Consider the following 20,565-nt stretch of genomic DNA (forward strand, 5'->3'; position numbering starts at 1 on the left):
GCTGACCATGACGTTGCCAGCCGCTGTCGCATCTGCCACCGTCGCCAGCAGCTGCCTCGCCATCCGCCAGCGTCGCATAGCCGGGCTAACATAGATAATAACAATTTTTAACATATAATAAGAAATTGTACCTATATTACATTTCCGTGTGCGGATGTCTCTCTACTACTCTTCCATCGATTCATCCCGGCCTCAAGCTCTCTCCCTCTCCTGCGGCCCGCGCTCGTACATACATGTCTGCTTCGATCTGCCTGCCTTGCCTGCCGTTTTTATCAAGGGCAAAGGTTGGCGAGAAGCGAGAGCGCGTGCCCGTGATCTGGAGCCGGTCGTAAGAGAGGAGATCAATCAAAGAGAGAATGACATTGGCCTTGTTTGGATCCTCCGGGCTCTCTGTAATCTTGTTATTTAGGAGTATTAAACGTAGATTAATGAGAAAACTCATTCCATAACCCCCGGGCTAATTTGCAAGACGAATCTAACGAGGTATATTAATCTATGATTTGCTACAGTGATGCTACAGTAATCATCCGTTAATCATGGATTAATATACCTCGTTAGATTCGTCTCGTAAATTAGCCAAGAGGTTATGGAATGGGTTTTGTTAGTACTCTACGTTTAATAATTCTAAATAGTAAGATTTTAGAGGGCTAATTATTAGCCCGGAGGATCCAAACAAGACCATTGTCCGGAAGATTTGATGTGATCTAGATGTGGTTAATCGAATCTGACTTCGAAGGAAAATTCTTTAGATGTGCTTATGTGCTGCTGGTTCGTGCTAATTATTTAGATGCTTGAATGAATGTAATATCCTCCCTTCCCTTCCCTTTTAAAAGCTTGATTAACTCTTAAGATCCTTTGGTTTGATTTGTCTTGGAAACTAGGATGAGGTGGAGCTTATGGATAAATGGTTTTAACTAAAGATATATAGTTCTAAAAAAACTAAGATATATGGATTTCACCAGCCCAAATAGTGGGGATGCCTGATCAGCCGGACAAACAATTCCCAACAACTAAAATGTACAACATATGCAGTAGATGATCCAAAAATAAGGCAGAGAAAAACTGGAATACTAACAATTCCGAACCATTTTATTTTGTGTATTACTACATTTCAGCAAGTAAGACCTATTTGTACATGGCAAAAACATGAAGAGTTGCAAACCATTTTATTTTCTGTACATTTCTGCAGGTACTAAGTGTTGTTTGTACACGGAAAATGCTCCCATGGCTCCAGCAGATTCCACTTCTGATAGAAAGTTCAGACGAGCTGGAAACATCCTTCCAAATCGTTCACCATACTTACTGCAAAAACCCAGAAATCCACACACAGGTCCATCGAAGTCTCAAATCTTATGGACAAGAACTTGAGCACCATACTGGGGTTGGAGTGTGACTACAAGCATTGGTGCATGAACATAAGATGGTGAGACAACAAGCGCGAAGCGCTGAAGGATCATTGCAAGGGCCACCTTTGCTTCAACCATTGCAAGATTCTGGCCGACACAGATGGTAGGGCCAATCCCGAAGGGGAAGTATGCGCCAAGGTGATAGCTCTTGCCCTCTGCAAACCTTGATGGATCAAACTCATCTGCATCGGCACCCCATATGCTAACATCATGATGAATGTCAAGAATAGGCAACTGGAGCTGCGTGCCAGCCGGAATGTCAAGTTTGCCCAGTTTGACATCCCGGTTGGCTATCTTATTGAGAAACACGGCCGGAGGATACAACCTCAGGGTTTCTTTTAACACCATATTTACCTGGTTGCATTCAAACATTAAACAAAGTATTACTTGCTGCATTCAATAAATGAGATAACATAAGAAGTATAAAATAGATGGACTCACAATTTTAAGTTCACTCAGGTTTTCTGCTTTTGGGTGCTCATACTTGCCGCACACTTGAAGGACTTCATCGCGAGCCTTGTTTTGCCATTCTTGATGTAAAGCTAGAAGAAGAGTTGCCCATGTCAACAAGGTAGCTGTTGTTTCTTTCCCCGCAAAGTAAAAAGTCTTGCATTCATCAATTATTTCTTCAATTCCCATTTTGAATTCACTGTCAATTTTACTAGCGGATAACATCATCCCAAGCAAATTGTTGGAATCCTCACACTTCCTTCCATTGATCTCAATCAATTTGCGCAACGAATTCCGGATTTCCTGGTTTACGATCTTCCTTCTCTGGTTCTTCTTAGTTGGGACAAACCTATTAGAGAAAGATGTCGCAATTTTCTCCCTCAATCATGGTGTTTGAAAAGCATGCTAAGAGACAGAGGTACCTCACCTGAAGCCAGGGATATACACAGTCCTCATTGCAAGAATAACAAGTTTTAGCTGCTCCTCTTGCAATTGGAAAACTCGCTTTCCTTCCTCATAGCTACTTCCAAATGCCACACAGGAAATTACATCTGCAATCAAAGTGTGGAATTCTTTGTTTACATCAATCTCAAACTCAGTGCGTACTTCATCTTGTAGTTCCCATTTATCCAGCATGGATGAGGTGATAGATGTTATTTCTGGAATCCAAGCCTGAAAAGAATAAAAATTTTATCTTAGTGGGAAACCATTTTATTAATGCATTATTCATATTGCAACTCTTGAAGTATTGATCACATCAGAATATTACCCGTAGAAAGGGAAGGTTTATTCGCCAAGATAACAGTCTACAACACATCGTATTCGTTTAAAAAAAAAACTACCATTTACAAATGACAGGTTGACAGGTAGTGCCATTTAAGCGTCGTAAATAAATAAGTATAAGAAAACGGTTTCATTTCCAAAATAAATCAATACGTAAGCACATCGTATTTGTAAAGAAAGGGATAAATTCCATTCCATTGTAAATACATCCATAGAAATTTAGATCAAAGTTAGTAGAATTGTAGAAAGAAGTTAGAAAGCAAATTTGGCAGTTCTATACAGGATCCTAGCCTTGGAGAGTAGCTGAGTTCACATATGACACAACTTACATATAAGAAATGAGTAATGAACATTTTAGCAAGGCTGACATAATTACATATGGACTTATGTTTGAGAATCTAGTCCATTGTAATTTATCGAGATCGATAAGTTGCCAACATGATGTATAAGCATCACGATTAATGACACGTTTTTCTAACACAATCTACACCTTCTTACCTTGACCCTCTCCATGTTGAACGCCGGCGCGATCACACGGCGGTGGCGCGCCCACGCCTCCCCGGTGAGCCCCACCAGCCCCTCGCTGAAGAGCTGCCGCGCGAGCGGGTTGTTGCCGCCGGGGCCAGCCTTTCCGAAGGTCCCCGTGGTGTCGGTCAGCACGGCCTTCACGACCTCCGGGTCGGAGACCACCAGCCGCGGGCGGGGCCCGAGCCAGAACACGAACGGGCGGCCGTACCGCTCGGGCCACTCGCGGTGGTGCGGCGCGACGCGGGCCACGACGGCGTGGTGGAAGGACGCGAGCGGCGCGGACTGGGCGGCGGCGAGCAGGTCGCGGTAGCCGGCGGCGTTGCCGGAGAGCGGGCGGCGCGGCGGGCCCCGGATGCCCTGCCGGCGGAACCGGCGCTCCAGGCGGCGCGGGACCCACAGGAAGGAGTGGAGCAGGCGGAGCGCAAAAAGGACGGCGGCGGCGGCGAGGAAGGCCGCGAGGAGGATGCCCAGCAGCGCGGCCATCGCTCTGCTCTAGCTGCCGCTGATCGACTCTCTCGGATTGGGACTTGAGCTCGGGCGGAAGAAGGGGAGTGGCGTTGACAATTGGAGCAGGTGAGGTGAGGCGACCATTGTTTAGCACGTTCTGCCCGCGCTTCTGCTCGTGGATTCGCCGAGTTTTCTGAGTATTTTTACAGCAGAGGCCGCAGATATAAGCAGATCCGTGAGCCGCGCAGCTTCGACGCCGGAACTTTTGATTTCCCTCGGTTGCTGCCAATGCCCAGTGCTGAACCGCGTGACATAACTGAGGTATTTAACTATATTTGCTACTCTTATAAGCAGCAATAGAGCGGTTTTGACTTTAAGGCTGTTTTGACTTTAGTAAAAATCAAATTTGCTTTAATTTGATCAAATTTATAGAAAAAAGTAGTAACATTTTCAACCCAAAATAAATTTATTATGAAAATATATTCAATTATTGATTTGATAAACCTAATTTAGTATTATGAATATTATTATATTTATCTATAAACTTAGTCAAATTTAAAATAATTTGAGTTTGACTAAAGTCAAAACGTCTTATAAGCTGAAACGGATGGAGTATTTATTATTGAACCCAAACATCATAGACACATAATGATCCATATATCATATACTGTGAGTGTAAATTCTTAGCTATCGCCATCTTGAAAGTGATAAAAAGTTAAATATCCCTACATAATTCGTTCGAGTTTGGCAACTACAGCTGTGCCGAAAATTTTGTTCAAAGGCCCAACAAGCTCCATCACCGTTTACCTTTGCTCTGATGAGATTGCGACCCTGAGGCTTAGGACGACCATCGTGAGCCAGAGGCCAGAGCCCCCGTCATTCCCCCCCCCCCCCCCCAACCCACCCCCACCCCCTCTCTTACGGTCTGTCTGGCAAGAGATGGAAGGATGTGAAACAAACTCGACGTAAAGTTGAGGGACGTCTAGTGAACTTACTCCCAAAGTGAATGACCTACAAAGAAGCAGCCCATAACACAACAAATAAAAAAAGCCCAGGAAATAAGCGGCCCTGAGAAGAAATTACAGTCCACTAACTGCACTGCAGTTACACATGGTCCATGTTTGCTTACCAAAGAAAGCCACAATTTAGTATTAACTATTATAAATTTAAAAATAGATTTATTTGAGTTTTGTTTAAGAAACATATGTTGAGTTGTGATCCAAATTTATTTGCACTTAATAAAGGCCAACTTTGTTATCCCTTTTAGGGTTCCACCTCATATATATATACACCTCTTGTAAGCCGCCGTTTGGCGTTGTAACCTCACCCCGATATATAGAAGATATTTTGCTGGCTGGTGTTCGTGGTTTTTTCTCTCCTACTTTGGGAGGGTTTTCCACGTTAAATCTCGCATCTTCTGTGATTAATCTATTGTTTTTTATCGTTTATTTGCCTATAGTTTCCTAACAAAATATACATACAAATTTGTATTTCAAAAAGGCTTGAAAAACGTGCCCACAATAATACTAGTACTAGCTATACAAAGAACAGAGCCTAAACTACCCAGCAACTCATGTCATTCTTGACTATTCATTTTTCCGCGATAATATCTTTTGTTTATTTCCTTGTGTAGGTCAACTATTTTCTTCCATGGCATCGTGTCATTTGTAGTTGCTTGCTGTTTTAACTAAATTTTGAATGACTAGTTGACCACGGTTTTGAATAATGCAAGCAGTACAGAAAAAAGAATTCTTCCTGGCGACATGGCGTCCTAGCCAAGTAGCCAATATATATAAGGTTGATAACAAATTAGCCGCTGACTGGCTTTTTCACATTTTAGTGTTTTTAAAAAACTTATCCTACAAATAGACTCCTAAAAAAACTTATTCTAGAAATAATCTTTTTCGCGGTGCCAATGTCGTTGGCACCGTGGTCCAACATGACGACACCAATGACGTTGGCGCCGTGGTCCAACATGATGGCGCCAATGAAGTTAGCGTCGTCCCCTCCGCCCCCAGGTGAAAGTTAAGTCACAAATGTGAAGGAGGACAGCGGCAATGACATTGGCACCGAGGACCAGTTTATAAAAAAATTTGAAAAGGACCTATTTGTAAATGAAAAATATTTACAAATAAGTTCTCGATGCTAATGAAGCTGGCGCTGAGAACCCATTTGTAAATATTTTTCATTCACAAATAGGTCAAATTTTTTTTTTAAAAAAATACAATTTGGTCCTCGGCGTCAATGATATTGGCGATGTCCCCTTCACATTTGTAACTTAACTTTCACCTGAGAGACTAGGGGAGCGGCGCCAACATCATTGGCACCGTCATGTTGGACTACGGCGCCAAAGACATTGGAGTCGCGAAAAGGATCATTTATAGAATAAGTTTTTTTAGGGGTCTATTCGTATAATAAGTTTTCTAAAAGGACCAAAATGTGAAATTTTCAGCTTGCTTTAATGTAGGATCCGGTACTTATTACTCTAAGTATATTCTAGTTAGAGCATCTCCAAGAGAGTGGCTATCTCACTCTTCAAGTTAAAATTTAGCAATTTTGGCTGAAAAACACACTCCAACAACCTTGCCAACTAGATGACTTGACCATCCGGCTGGCTAAACAGCTCCCCTCGCTGGCCAAAGATGGCCAGCCAAAATTGCCTTGCCAATCGTGGGCCCCACACATGGGCCTACCCATTTCTCTCTCCGTCCGCCATCTCCTCAAGCGTCGTCCTTCTGCGCGCCGCCAGCGCCGTCCCTCCGCCGCGTCGTCATTGCCGCCGGCCTCCGCCGCAAGCGTCGCTCCCGCCAGCCGATTGCCTCCCTCGCCGCACCGGCTGCTCCCGCCGGCCAACCGCCTCCCTCGTCGCCGCCTTCCCATCTCCGTTGCGCGGGCTCCACAACGCCTCCACCGTCGCATGGGTTTGGCCAGCGGAGATGAGAGGAGAAGAAGAGAGAGAGGAGGGGCGGAGAAGAAGGGTGAAAAATAATTAAGGAGACTGACACGTGGGACCCACAGGTGGAGTGGAGAACTGTAATAGAGAGGTTGTTGGAGTGAAAGGCAGAATTGACTATCCATTTTTTTTTGTCAAGCTGGCTAGATGCACATCTAGAGAGTGAGATTTGAAGATGTTGTTGGAGTTGCTCTTACTGAAAACTGAACTTATGAAGTAAAAAAAAGGGGAAAAAAACAATACGGCGACGTGCAGTGCAGTCCGGCCGCGGAGGACGTCGTGCTCCGTCTCGTTCCGCGTCGCCCGACTCCCAACCCGCGACCACACCGTCCGCAGAGCGCAGAGGCGCCCGTCGCCCTCCGGCCCACCAGTCCACCACCATGACATCCACAGCACCGGGCTACCACACCGAATTTTTTTTATTTATACATTTTTTATTAAAATATTTAAAATATAATTTTTTGTTTCGAAAATTTACAAATCTAATCGCTTGCCGCCCTTTGGACCTAAATGCAAATTTTCCAGCACAATTTGTTAGCTTTATGATTTTACAGTTTAAAATTATATTATATAAATTCAGATGAAATAAAACTTTATATCAAAATTGTAGAGCTCAAGGAGATCTACAACTTCGTAGTTAACAACTTTTTCATTTAAGCTGTTTTAGATATCCAAATATTTGTTACAAAATATAAAACACATTTAAAAAAAATCTCAGATCTACATTTCAAACGATATTAGATGGAGATAAAATTTATATAAAAGTTGTAGATCTTGATGAGATCTATAACTTTATAGTTTATCACTTTTCTATTTAAAATCATTTGGAGTATCGAATAAGCATTATTAGTTTTTAAGCAATTAAAACTAGTGGAAAGGGTCTGAACACAAATAAAAATTTTGCAATTAGATCCCTTGCCACCCACTGTAAGAGCGATTTTTAAAAGTCGCCCTTCCAAAGAGCGGCAGGTGATTAGATTTGTAAATTTTCAAAACAAAAAATTATTTTTTAAATATTTTAATAAAAAAATGTATAAATAAAAAAATTCCTCCCACACCTACCGCCGCGCGCGCCCCGGCAGCAACCTCGAGCGAGGCCCAGATGTGAGATGCCCACCGATCTGGGCCGCGCGCGCGCCCGTCGCGCGCGTTGCGGGGCAGCGTATTGCCCCCGCATCGGTCGCAGCCTCGCGGGGTTGGCTTGCACAGCGCAGCTGTCGACTTGTCGTTGATGTGGTGGGGGCACCTACCGAACGAACAGCCGTAACAGCGAAGGCGGAGGCGTCGCGATTTATGAATTTTAAGCTCGGGTGCTAATCTACTGACCCGATCGTGCGATCGGCTGCATGCAGGTCGCGAGGTTGCCGAAATAATGGGTCAGCCATGTTAGGCTAATCGGCCTCTTCATTATTAATTGATGACGAAATTTAGGTGACCACACAACGGAGCTGGGACGTTGTACTTCGTGGTTCGCCACTAACTGTGGTGAGCGGCCAGGCTTGTCAACCATAGTAAGGCTCCATGTTTTTTTATATAGAAAAAAGTTTAATGTTTTTCGACGTATGTTTATGTACGTATATTGATTGCAAATTATATGGATGGAATCTAGGGTGCACTTAGAGATCAACAGATATCCTATAACCAATAAATCTAATTAGATCTAGTCCATTAAAAAATAAATTATATTTATTAGTCATTAGTTATGATAACTCTAGTCTTCTATGTACTAATTAGACACCCTGGAAAATCTGTGCATGAATCGTGTACCGGTTCAGATGAAAATAGTTCATATCAATGCATAACTTAATAATTATAAAGTTTAAATTTTTATATTATCAAATTAATGGAGTACCGGTTGGGGTGAAGGAAAAACATCAAAGCTCATGGTTCGGATCGGCTCGAACTCGCATTCATAACAAGCCAAGCGAAGCTGAGTTTAATGAGTTAGCTCGTTACTACAAAACGTTATCATATGTCTATATCCTTAGTTTGTATTAACTAGCATAGTCTTCTAATTACGTGGAAACTATTTTAGTAATTCCTTTATTAATTTCTATTTATTAGTACGTTAACATATGATAAAATTGTGAATTCAAAATTATAAAGGTTGATGTAAATGAGATAGAACTCATTAACAAGCTAGATAGTCAGTCGAGCCGAGCTAGCGTTTTGGCTCGTTAAGATTAACACTCTAAGTTAACTCATTAAGGTAACAAGCTCAAACAAATCGTTACCCACCCTTCACGTATGATGGTCTAGAGGTGGAGTGAGGATGACCAGGTTTTAAAAGTATTGGTGTCCACGAATATTAAACAAGTGTTTTTTAATAGGAATTAAAGAAGCATCCGACAACGTATGAAAGCTAGGGAGAAGATTTGTCTTGTTTTTTTTTCACGCGCACACTTCCCGAACTACTAAACGATGTATTTTTTTTAAAAAAAATCTATAGAAAAGTTGATGTAAAATCATATTAATATATTTTTCAAGTTTAAAATAATTATTACTCAATTAATTATGTGTTAATGACTCATCTCATTTTGTGTATTTCTCTTTTTTTCTCTTCTTTTATTTTCTCTCAAACACACCCTTGTAAGATCAGGGATATGCTATTGGTTTATGTCTCTTTAAAAATTTGTTAGGGGTGCATTATGAGAGCACGGTAATGGAGAGTTTAAGCATGATACAACTTTATATCCATATTGTCAATGTAAGGATAAGGCATACCGCCTATACATGGGTTTACGATACACGGAGATACCATAGACCTAATGGTATACGAGAAGGTATCCTTTGATTAAGAAAATATGGTGGATAAAGAAAGAAATTATCTTCCCGGAATAGAAGGTGTTGGAGTTCTAGTCAGAAAAGATAAGGTATCCTTACTTCGTATCATGTTCTATTTCTCAGAGTTCTACTTTGAGAGGAAAATGATCTTCTCTATAAATACAATACCCTCTAAGAGAAGAGGGACACACCATCGGAAGACAAGTCAATATAGTTCTAGACATTCAATTTTGTCAAGTTTATATTCGAGAAAGAAGACCACACTAGCTGTTGACTACGTGTGAGGGCTCCATGCCGCCAAGCCGATTGATACTATACTAGGACATCTTAAATATTAGGAAAAAGTACGAATTACCTCTCCCCTCCGAACTATCACAGTCAACCGAATTATCCCCCTAAACCAAAAAAAACAAACATTGTACACCCTGAACTTTTAATACCGGACGAATTACCCCCTCAACTCAATCTAGAGAGGTTTTGTGCTATGTGGCGTACGCGTGGCGCTGACATGGAAATCCAATTAGCAAAAAGAAATAAAAGAAAATTAAGGCCCACATGTCATATTAAACCACCCTTTCTGTGCTTGGAGCCTAGAGGCGAGCGGACGCGAGTGCGGGCCGCGGCGGTGACTCCGGTCGACAGCAAGCAAGCGCAGCGGGGAGAGGGGACTAGTCAGCGGCGAACGGCGGCGGGTACCATGGCTGGGTGGCTTCGTCCTCTTTCTCTCTGTACTTGGAGGCGAGCGGACGCAGGCGCGGCGGAGGACATCGATGTGGCGGCCTCAGGGTCCTCAGCGCCGCCCGCTGCCCACCTCACACTCCCCACCGCGTGCCAGCCACGGAGAAGAAGGAAGAAGCCGAGGGTGTTCGAGACGCCAAGCACGCCTCGGGCCTCGGGGTCCTCGGTAGTGACTCCGACCGACAGTGAGCAGGCGCAACGGCCTCGGGGTCCTCAGCGCCGCTTGCCTCGCACTCCCTACCACGCGTGCCGTCCGCCTTGCCCACCCCTTAGACTCGTCGCCCGCCGCTGGCCACAAAGAAGAAGGAAGAAGCCGAGGGAGCTCGAGACGCCACGCCCGCCGCTGCCCTTGGGGTCTTCAGCGCCTTCTGCCGCTCGCCTTGCCCTCCCCACTGCGCGCGCCGGGGAAGGGAGCATCAGCAACGCCGCCGCTTCCGTCGCCTCGTCGCTGTTGGCGCGGAGCTCGAGAGGGCGACGGACTCGTCGGTGTAGCCCGCCTCCTCCAACGCTCCCCGCACGTCGCCGCCGCTGCCACCCACTGCTCATCCACGCTCCCCCGAGAGAGAGAAAGAGGGGAAGAGGACTAATGACATGGGGGTCCCACCGTTTTATTTAAAGTAAATGCTGACTGGATTGCCATGCATACGCCACGTAGGACAAACCGCTCTGGATTGGGTCGAGAGGGTAATTCGTCCGGTATTAGAAGTTTAAGGTGAACAATGTCTGGTAATATGTACTTTTTCCTAAATATTATACTCGCGTGATACTGATATATAAAGTCAACACCGGCTTTGACCAACAGAAATAGTGCTATTACTTAAAGGGCTCGAACTTGTGCAATAATCCTTGTCTTCCATCTCTTTTACTTTGATCTCATGTATACCCTAGTTTTAACGATCAACATACTCTACAAATACTATATATGGGTATAGCTCATCGATATATATGTCCTATATAGTTAAAAACCAAAAGTTGAACATGCATTAAACCACATCAACCATAAGACAAGAGACTGAATCACTCCTATGCTTCATCAAATTACAATCATCTAATTTACATTATTAGATATATGCTGCTATTGCTTCTCATTAATCACTAGATAACTCAATTTTATTCGTCATTGCTATTAAGAAGCCACCACAAAAATCACGTCATTTCTCATCTTTGACACCCTTTGTGTGTGTTTTTTTTTGGGGGGGGGGGGGGGCTATTCTTGGTCATATCTATATCTATGCATATAAATTTTGCACATGCCATTTCACATACATCGATATCATGTTTCAATATGCAATGTTATCTACTAGTATTTGTACACAATTATTAAAACAAAGTTCAACATCTATCAAGCCACCTCATATAAAAAACAAGAACCATAGATCACTTCCATGCTTAATAAGGATCATCAATGTATTTCCAATGCTAAACATTCTGTATTAACTATAGCTTAACACAGATCACACACTTCGAGGGTGTTTGGTTCATGGCCACACTTTTGGCTGTTACAGTTTGTTAGGTATGTGTTTGGTTCACTGCTACATTTGTGGTTTGCCATACTTTTTTCAATAACATGTCCCATATGTCATAGACTCAAATTTCTTGTCATTTTTGCCCTAACGTTAGTTGTGGCAAAGTATGACCAGCAACCAAACACATTCATTATCTCACTGTCAACATGTAACAGTTGGCAAAACAAGATCTGGGCCCCGGAACCTGGTGTTCAGCAAAAGTGATTATAAGGCTATGACCGCATAGCTTTAGCTCTGAACAATCCTACAAACACACGCGAATTACCCATGTTTAGGATTCCAGAGGGTAATAATCATACTCCTATTTTACACTGCACGAAGTGCTCGCTTGGCTAAGTATGGAGTACCTAGGGACTACGGCTTCTAAGTTTTTTTTATGTACGCAACTGTGGGCCTGTTCGGCAGGCCGATAGCAACAGTTGCGGCTGCGCACAGTGAGTGCGGCACTGTTCGTGCCGGCTGCGGTGCAGCCGCAGCTCGGGCAGCCGAACAGCCCTGTGTCTAACCATTTTCTTTTTATTCACATATAATTTTCAGCAGAAATTTAATTCAATGCATTTAATATCAACAACCCATGCAAATGCATGGTCTAAGATATTCCCTCCATCCTATATTAGACAATCTAATAATATGAATCTAGACATATCTCTTATCTAGATTGTAGTACTTATGTTGAGATACTGAGACACAACCTAATACTATGAATATGGACATACCCCTATCTAGATTCATAGTACTTTTGTTGGAACACTAAGGAGGAGCTTAGCATTCAGTTTTAAGAGAGAAGAAAACTGTGAAAAAACCTGTATTCCCGATAGCTCCCTGCTAGCTCAGCTACGCATTGTTCTCATATTTGTAGTAGTTATATCTAATCTACTCCCTCCATTTTTCAATACATAACGCTGTTGGCTTTTGAAAACATGTTTGACCATTCGTCTTATTTAAAAATTTTATATAATGTATAAGATATAAATCATGCTTAAAGTTTTAAATGATAAAACAACTCAAAAAATAAATTATATTACATAATATTTTTGAATAAGACAAAGTTAATGGTATCATACAGTAGTAGTAGTAGTTACTGAAGTATATTTTAGGATGAAAGACATATTTTTTTACAAGATCTTGGATTATGATACTAGCATAGAGCAATACTAGTTATTCTTTTCACACAAGCTAGCCTGTTCTTGTCCATGACACTAGGATTTGTACCAAACGGCATTCCTTTCTTTTTCTTTTGCTCCAACCCGTACTGTCGAGCTCAACCAAATGGGGCAACAAGGCATGACCGTAAAAACTCTAGTCATCTATAAAGTGACATCACTTTCAGATTTAATAAAAACCTAAAAACTAGATTATCCCAAAGATGAGCACACACCCTCGCCACGGCCTAGGGTCTTTTCTGAAGCTTTCAACCGAACGAACCCTCTGCCGAAGCAACGGATCTGAATCTACGTACCGAGCTTGTCAAGCAAGTCCCCCTTTGGCACGGCCAGGCAAGCAAGCAAACGCCGCGGCTACCAATACCATGTTAGCCCGGACCATCCACCGGTTTTCCTCGGTCGCACTCGTGTCTTCCAAGCCTACGGTGTGAGGGCACAATGGCACACGATGTGTGCAAGCAAAGCGAAGCGAGGAGGGGAGAAAAGAAGAAAAAAAAACCAACCCATCGCGCGAGGAAAAAATGGATATAGATAGCCGCAACCGCAGCGGCAGCGGCGGGGGCGAAGGGATCTATCGATCCCCTCATATTCCCCTTGCGTGCAAGCTCCCCTCCTCCCGCAACCCCCTCATCTTGGCCACGCGCACCCCGGCCACGCGTACATGGGGAGAGGAGTGAGGAGGGATTGTGAGGTGGGGTCGGGGTGGAAGTGGGTGAGGAGGGGTGATTGCTCGGGGACGCGTTGCGGGGAGGCGGAGAGGCAAACGGGGGGGAGATTTCTTGGGATTATTTAAAGGAGGCGGGGTAGGAGGGAGAGGGAGATAGGCACACGAAAGCAACAGCGAGGAGGGGAGAGAGAGAGAGAGAGAGAGAGAGAGGAAAAGGGAGAAGCCAAGGAGTTGTTGGTTCTGGTCGGAGTCGGAGGAGGAGGAGGAGGAGGAGGGAGATGGTGGCGAGCTGACTTGGCGGATCGCGGCGGCGGCGGCGGGGGATCGGAGGGGGAGCAGGGCCACTCGGATGGTATTGGGCTTCGCCGGCGCCGGAGGCGGCGATCGCGGATGGGCGGCGGGCGGGGCGGGGGCCGGGGGTTGTAGGTGGAGGAGGAGGAGGGGCGGTTCCGGAGTTTGGGGAGGGGGCGGCGGTGCTCGTGCTGGGGGAGGAGTGGGGAGGAGGAGGAGGAGGGATGAGGCGCGGGAAGGGCGGGAGGAACGGGCTGCTGCCGAGCTCGCTGAGGATCATCTCGTCGTGCCTCAAGACGGTGTCGTCCAACGCCGGCTCCGTCGCGTCCACGGTGCGCTCGGCCGGCGCCTCCGTCGCCGCCTCCATCGCCCCCCAGGCCGAGGACGAGAAGGACCAGGTCCGCTCCTCCCACACGCTACTGCCCTCCCCGCCCCTCCCAACTATTCAAATATATGTTGGTTTTCTCACTATTGAAGCTAGCTGTGGGAGTAGCTAAGTTTAGTCCTGATGTAATATGGTTGCAATCGTGGACTTCAATCACGGCATTTTGCGGTAGTACGTTGTGATTTAGTCCCGCGTGGTAGATCTTATGTTCTTGTAGATTCAAAATTCTGTGCGCAAGTAGTACATTTGGAGGAGGCCAGTTGACTACCATAAAGCTAAAATGGATATACAGAATTGGTAAATCTACAACATGCGGGAGTTGAATGGGTACTCTTATCCAATTCAACAATGGTTGAAATTCTAGTTATCTACATGGTGGGCAAAACAATATTTTTCAAGTAAAGCAAGAACCAAAAAACAATTGGTCTGTTCCATAACTCAAAATTTTCTTTCTTTGCCACGGTTTCACTATTGTAACTATATCTCAACTTTGTTGGGAGCCTGGAAGCTGACTTTCTGCTTTATTACATCATACTTTTCTGATGTGTGTTTTTGAGACCAATTAGTAAATAGTGCTTTTGTTATTTTGGTTCAGTTCTCATTGTGCTATGCTTCCATTTAGTAAATAGACCAATTTAGTTTTCCGTGTGCTATGCTTCCATTTTGGAATGTATTCATCAGAAGAGCATTTTCTTTTTTCTGTTGACCGGTTAGTGGTATTGTTTGTGCAACCAATTTAATTTTCACTAACCATTTACTTCTGTTCTTTAAACCAATGTGTACATGTAGCTCTAGTATATTATGCAAATTTGAACATAACCGTAGTCTTGATGCTTCATTATATAAACAGGTATTGTGGGCTGGATTTGATAAATTAGAGCTTCATCCATCATCTTTCAAGCATGTTTTGCTTGTTGGTTATTCAAATGGGTTCCAAGTGCTTGATGTTGAGGATGCTGCAAATGTTTGCGAATTGGTCTCAAAACGTGATGGTCCAGTTACATTTTTACAAATGCAACCCACACCAGTTTACTCTGATGGTACTGAAGGATTCAGAACATCACATCCCATGCTTCTGGTTGTTGCCGGTGATGAGACAAATGGGTCGGGTATGGTTCAAGGTGGTCGCTTAAGTGCACTGATCAGAGATAATAGCAGTGAAACTCCAAATGGAAATTGCATTTCTACTCCAACAGTTGTTCGCTTCTACTCTTTGAAGTCTCACTCATATGTACATGTTCTGAGATTTCGGTCTGCCGTATATATAGTTCGCTGCAGCCCCCGGATTGTAGCTGTAGCTCTTGCAGCACAAGTAAGTTTCTCTTGGTGCTCTTATTTATTGTTAAATGACATAGAGGAGTACATGCTTTTAATTTACTTCGGTGTACTTATATGTTTTAACTACATTCCAGGTATACTGCTTTGATGCTGTGACCCTTGAGAATAAGTTCAGTGTCTTGACATATCCTTTGCAAGGGGCACCTGGGATAAATATTGGGTATGGCCCAATGGCTGTTGGCCCAAGGTGGTTAGCTTATGCTTCCAATAGCCCTTTATTATCAAGCACAGGCCGTCTAAGTCCACAGAACCTTACACCATCTCCAGGAGTTAGCCCATCTACCTCCCCTAGTAGTGGAAGTTTAGTTGCTCGGTATGCAATGGAATCAAGTAAGCAGATAGCTGCTGGTATTATTAATCTTGGTGATATGGGATACAAGACACTGTCAAAGTACTGCCAAGAATTTCTGCCAGATGGTTCTGGCTCCCCCTTGTCATCAAGTCCTGGCAGAAGATCTGGCAAACTTCCCTCTAGCGTGCATCCGCTGGAAGCTGACAATGCTGGAATGGTTAGTTGAGGCTTGAGCAAGCCTTCACTTTGTCACATGCTCACATTTCTGTTTCCTAATAGTGTAATCCTCTTGAACTCTTGCAGGTTGTCATCAAGGATTTTATCTCGAAAGAAATCATATCTCAGTTTAGGGCTCACACAAGTCCCATATCTGCTCTTTGTTTTGACCCTAGTGGAACTCTGTTGGTCACAGCCTCCGTTCATGGCCATAACATAAATGTTTTCAGGATCATGCCAACCGTAATAGCTAACAGCTCAGGCTCTATACGCTATGATTGGACAGCATCTCATGTCCACCTTTACAAACTGTATCGTGGCATGACAGCAGCTGTATGTTCAAAAGAAAATAAAAGTTCAATTTAAACTTGTTATCTTGGGTTTATTTCTGATTATATTGCATCTGCTTGCAGGTCATCCAGGATATCTCTTTTAGCCATTTTAGCCAGTGGATATCTATTGTTTCATCCCGAGGTACTTGCCATATTTTTACATTGTCTCCTTTTGGCGGTGATGCGAGTCTGCTGCCACAGAATTCTCACAGTGATGGGCTACCCCTTGCCCCATGTCAATCAAGGCCATGGTGGTCAAAGCCATCATTCCTTATGGATCATCAGCTTCATCCAGCTCCTTCAACTGTAACTAATTCTGTAGTCAGTAGGATAAAAAACAGTTCTTCTGGTTGGCTAAATACTGTTAGTAATGTGGCTGCTTCTGCAAGTGGGAAACTATCTGTACCATCTGGCGCTGTTACTGCTGTTTTCCACAATTCCAACTATGAAGGTTCATTGCCAGTTCCATCAAAGGCTAATGCCATGGAGCATCTATTGGTGTATTCACCATCTGGCCATGTTATTCAACATGAACTACTGCCTTCAGGTTCTGAATCCTCTGATAGCAGTCCAATAGTTGGGCCTGGTTCCTTGCAGATCCAAGATGATGAGTTGCATGTTACTGCTGAACCGACTCAGTGGTGGGATGTATGCCGTAGGACAAACTGGCCAGAAAGGGACGAAAACATTGCAAACATAGTCTTCCATAATCAACGAAATAGTATGATGGCAATGGATGCTTCTGACTGTGATAGTGAGCATTCAGATTCCGTTCCATCAGATGGTATTTCTGGGAAAGAGATGATGAGATCTCGAGAAAGATCAAGTTGGTACCTCTCAAATGCAGAGGTACAGATAAGTTCATGGAGGATTCCCATTTGGCAGAAATCAAAGGTTGTGCCTCCTTGTCTCAACATTGTGCTCAGCTTCTTTCTTCTTCTTTTTTGAGATAACGTTGTGCTCAGTTGTGTGCAATGAATATTGAATATTGTTTTCATGTTTGTGTAGATTTTCTTCTATGTGATAGATCAACCACCTGCAAAATCAGGGGAATCTCTTAGCTCTAGTGGGGGAGAGATTGAGATTGAGAAGCTGCCTCTGCATGAGGTTGAACTTCGGAGGAGGGAATTGCTCCCTGTATTCAAGCAGTTCCACTATTCTGAACAGAACTTCAGTGACAGGTAATGTCAGCAAATTTTGGCTGGTAAATTTTTGTTTCTTTTATCTGTAGTAAAGATATGCTTTCAATGCCATTCATTTTAGATAATATTTTCCCCAAAACAGAAGCTGGTTAAGTCAGCTTAAAATCTAAATTATATGGCATTTCCCATTCTGGACTGGTTTAACTGAACACTGGCAGTAACAGACAGGTTTCTGAATCTGGATGGTCTAATGTGTATTTTATAGTTTGGGTACATCATTGTCTCAGGTGCATGGTGTGCATGGACTAATTCTGCAAATGTCAAATTTCAAAAAGTATATGGACTAAGGTTGATGATTGTTATGCAGACTTGGCTAAATCTAGTCTGGATTTGCCACACTTTCTGGCAAAGATTTCTTTTTGGCCACATTATGGTGGCTGCTACATGTTGAAAAGTTGTCATTCTTGTGAGTTGTTTTGAGGGAACAGATTTACATGATCCTAAGTAGTTGCCGAAATAATGCGAGAGTGGATCTATCTGGGGATTGCGTATATTGTAATAAACTTCTGGTAGGAAATGGATAGACTTCTTGCGGGCAATGTGAATGTATAAAATTTTTGAAAACGAGAGAATTTCAGTATCACATAATTTTAAGATTCCAATTAATTGTCATTTGTGTGTAGAAGTAAAATAGAAGGTGGTATGATACTAGCTAGTAGTATTGCAATTAATTGAGCCTTTTTTAACCTTGGTTTGGTAGTTTGGTACCATATACATCGGTGTTATTACATGTTTTTTTGAAGTAGCAGATGCTAGTGCCTATACTTGATTATTTTAGAATTGAGCTGTCCAATATTTTGATAGTTTTCTTTTAGTGCAAATGAACCAATGCATGTCTAATTATGATTTTTAATGTGACTTCATTCAAATGCGAAGTTAACAATATTCAAAGATTCAGGAATCTTGCAATAGGACGGTTTCAGAATGCATTGACATACATCGACAAGGATAATGGTGCTCATGGATCCAAGGCGGGGTTCCCTATATCTGGATTTTACAGTGGTAAGCATATGAGCGTATGATGTCATTTGTAATACTTCATCCCAGTTATGTGTCATAGTTAATTGAAAAGCCTTTCTTTTGCAGATATGAGGAAAATGCAGAACATGAATGGTTTAGAGGGGCAGTTATTGTTGGAACCTATCACTAATGATTTACAACCAATGGAAAAATGCAATTCTGTTCAATCTCCTAAAGTGGCAAATTTTACTGCCCTTCACAATGTAGATAATGAGAGCATGAACCATGTTTCAACAGCAACTGGAGCAACCACATCAGTCACAACAGTGGACACTTTACCTTCAACCATCAGACCATTGAGCAGCTACTCCCTCTTGGATGGATCTCTTGATGATGGATTACCATCACCTGCAAGTAATGTATCATTCAGGCCTCAGATAACCAACAATTCTTCAGTAAGCAATGGTACAATGACTGACATCTCAAATGGGTGTCTCACGAGCATCAATTCTGGACAGAATGAAGCATCTGATTCTCACAACTCAGTGGAGTTTACCCAGTATTTCCAAGAGGGCTATTGTAAAATATCAGAACTCGATGACTGCCGTGAGTTAACTGAAGCTGTTACTGATGCTGACAGCAGCAGCAGCCACTGCGAGAGAGAGAAGCCCGAGGAAGATGGGGATAACGATGACATGCTTGGGGCTGTTTTTGCCTTCAGCGAAGAAGGTACTGTCTGTGATGCAAGTTCTATGAGGGCGTTGCATATTTTTGCGTTGTGCTGACCTATCTCTCTTCTTTCTGGTGGCAGGTTGAACCTAATAATATACTCTGCTTTTACATAGAGAATGGAAAACAGTGCCCGTGATATTACCTAGAAAATGGTGGATTTCCATTAGGCTTTCGTGGAATAAATTGGTGCTGAGATGATAATCTACTATTTGGTACATATTAGAAAGGTGAAGCTTGTGCTCGATATCCATTTGTGAGAAGTTTTACTCAGGAATTGAGATCAAGATCCTTCCTTCCGGGCCATTAACTAATCCACGGATCCACGTTAAGGGGAGCTTGGTGTTGTCGAGAAGTTGCTGCTGCCTGCCGCAACACTGCCCCTTTTCCGTTGCTTTGTACATACTGTAAAAGACCATTTGTTTTGTGAAATACGTCTCTGGAACATTGGACGGTCCAACTTCCTTGGCAGCCATATTTGTTGACTGCTTCCTGCCAAGGCCTGTTAATGTTCCTTGTTTATTTGTACAGTCTTTTCTGTTTCATTAAGGAAAAAGAAAATCTAGCAAGGATTAATGTGACATAACTGTATAAACATTCAGTAAAGAATTTCCGTTTACGAAGAAATGTTAATTGTTTCCCTTGCTTCTCCCATCGATTTGCGTGCCTGTGGTATTGACTGAAGAACGTTTGATGGTACTATCAAAGTGCATTCAGTGTTTGGATATTGTACCAGGTACCAACATCTGAAGGAGGGTACTACCAACGTACACTGATTCACTGAATCAATGCTACTAAGCGGATGGTACTACCAACGTACTACACTCACTGAAAAAGCGATTGGATATTGTACCAATATCTGAAAAAAAGATGGTACTGTACCAACGTACGCTAAAAATCAATGCTACTACTGCTACTGGAGTACTACAGATGTGCGTTTTTTTGTTTGCTAAGGTTTGATCAACACTATTAACGCGTACAAATGGGAAAATAACACCAGGGGATTACTCACCATTTTTTTTTCCAAGGGGACATCAGTTTAGAGTTCCGAGAACACTCGTAATTGAGAGTTAGGCATGTTTGGAACGTGAGATTTTACTAATGCACTCCACCAAATCAAACTAGTTAAACTAAACAGCCGCCCTAGGAAAGATAAAACCTCATCACTTACCCAATGACTTATAAACCACTATCAAATTTTAATTTAAAGTTAGTTTTAATATATTTTCAACATAGTTTCTTTTTAATACTAGCTTTTAAGTCGCTAAGCATATTGCACAATATGTAAAAGTTTCTTTCCACAAATTATTTTATTTTACTTTTTATATATCACTTATAAAATCGTTGAAGGTTTACCTCCTCTATTCTTAAAAAA

At 42.9% G+C, this 20,565-nt stretch overlaps 2 protein-coding genes across 2 annotated transcripts; one reads left to right on the forward strand and one right to left on the reverse strand.

Moving 5' to 3' along the window:
* Positions 1–1,036: 1,036 nt before the first annotated feature.
* LOC4338753 (cytochrome P450 CYP72A616) lies at positions 1,037–3,729 on the reverse strand. The gene is made up of 4 exons (XM_015781947.3): positions 3,138–3,729; positions 2,284–2,528; positions 1,848–2,205; positions 1,037–1,760 (listed from the first exon to the last, which is right to left on the reverse strand). Exons 1-4 carry the CDS (start codon positions 3,648–3,650, stop codon positions 1,344–1,346), a joined length of 1,533 nt encoding a protein of 510 aa, XP_015637433.1. The 5' UTR covers positions 3,651–3,729; the 3' UTR covers positions 1,037–1,343.
* A 9,871-nt stretch (positions 3,730–13,600) lies between these two features.
* On the forward strand, positions 13,601–19,817 carry LOC4338754 (autophagy-related protein 18h). The gene is made up of 9 exons (XM_015784177.3): positions 13,601–14,134; positions 14,972–15,433; positions 15,534–15,968; positions 16,055–16,300; positions 16,381–17,193; positions 17,308–17,480; positions 18,400–18,503; positions 18,588–19,190; positions 19,273–19,817. The coding sequence occupies exons 1-9, from the start codon at positions 13,961–13,963 to the stop codon at positions 19,275–19,277; spliced, it is 3,015 nt and encodes a 1,004-aa protein (XP_015639663.1). The 5' UTR covers positions 13,601–13,960; the 3' UTR covers positions 19,278–19,817.
* Positions 19,818–20,565: the final 748 nt, after the last annotated feature.

This window comes from Oryza sativa, chromosome 5 (assembly GCF_034140825.1).
Source record: "Oryza sativa Japonica Group chromosome 5, ASM3414082v1".
Classification (NCBI taxonomy): domain Eukaryota; kingdom Viridiplantae; phylum Streptophyta; class Magnoliopsida; order Poales; family Poaceae; genus Oryza; species Oryza sativa.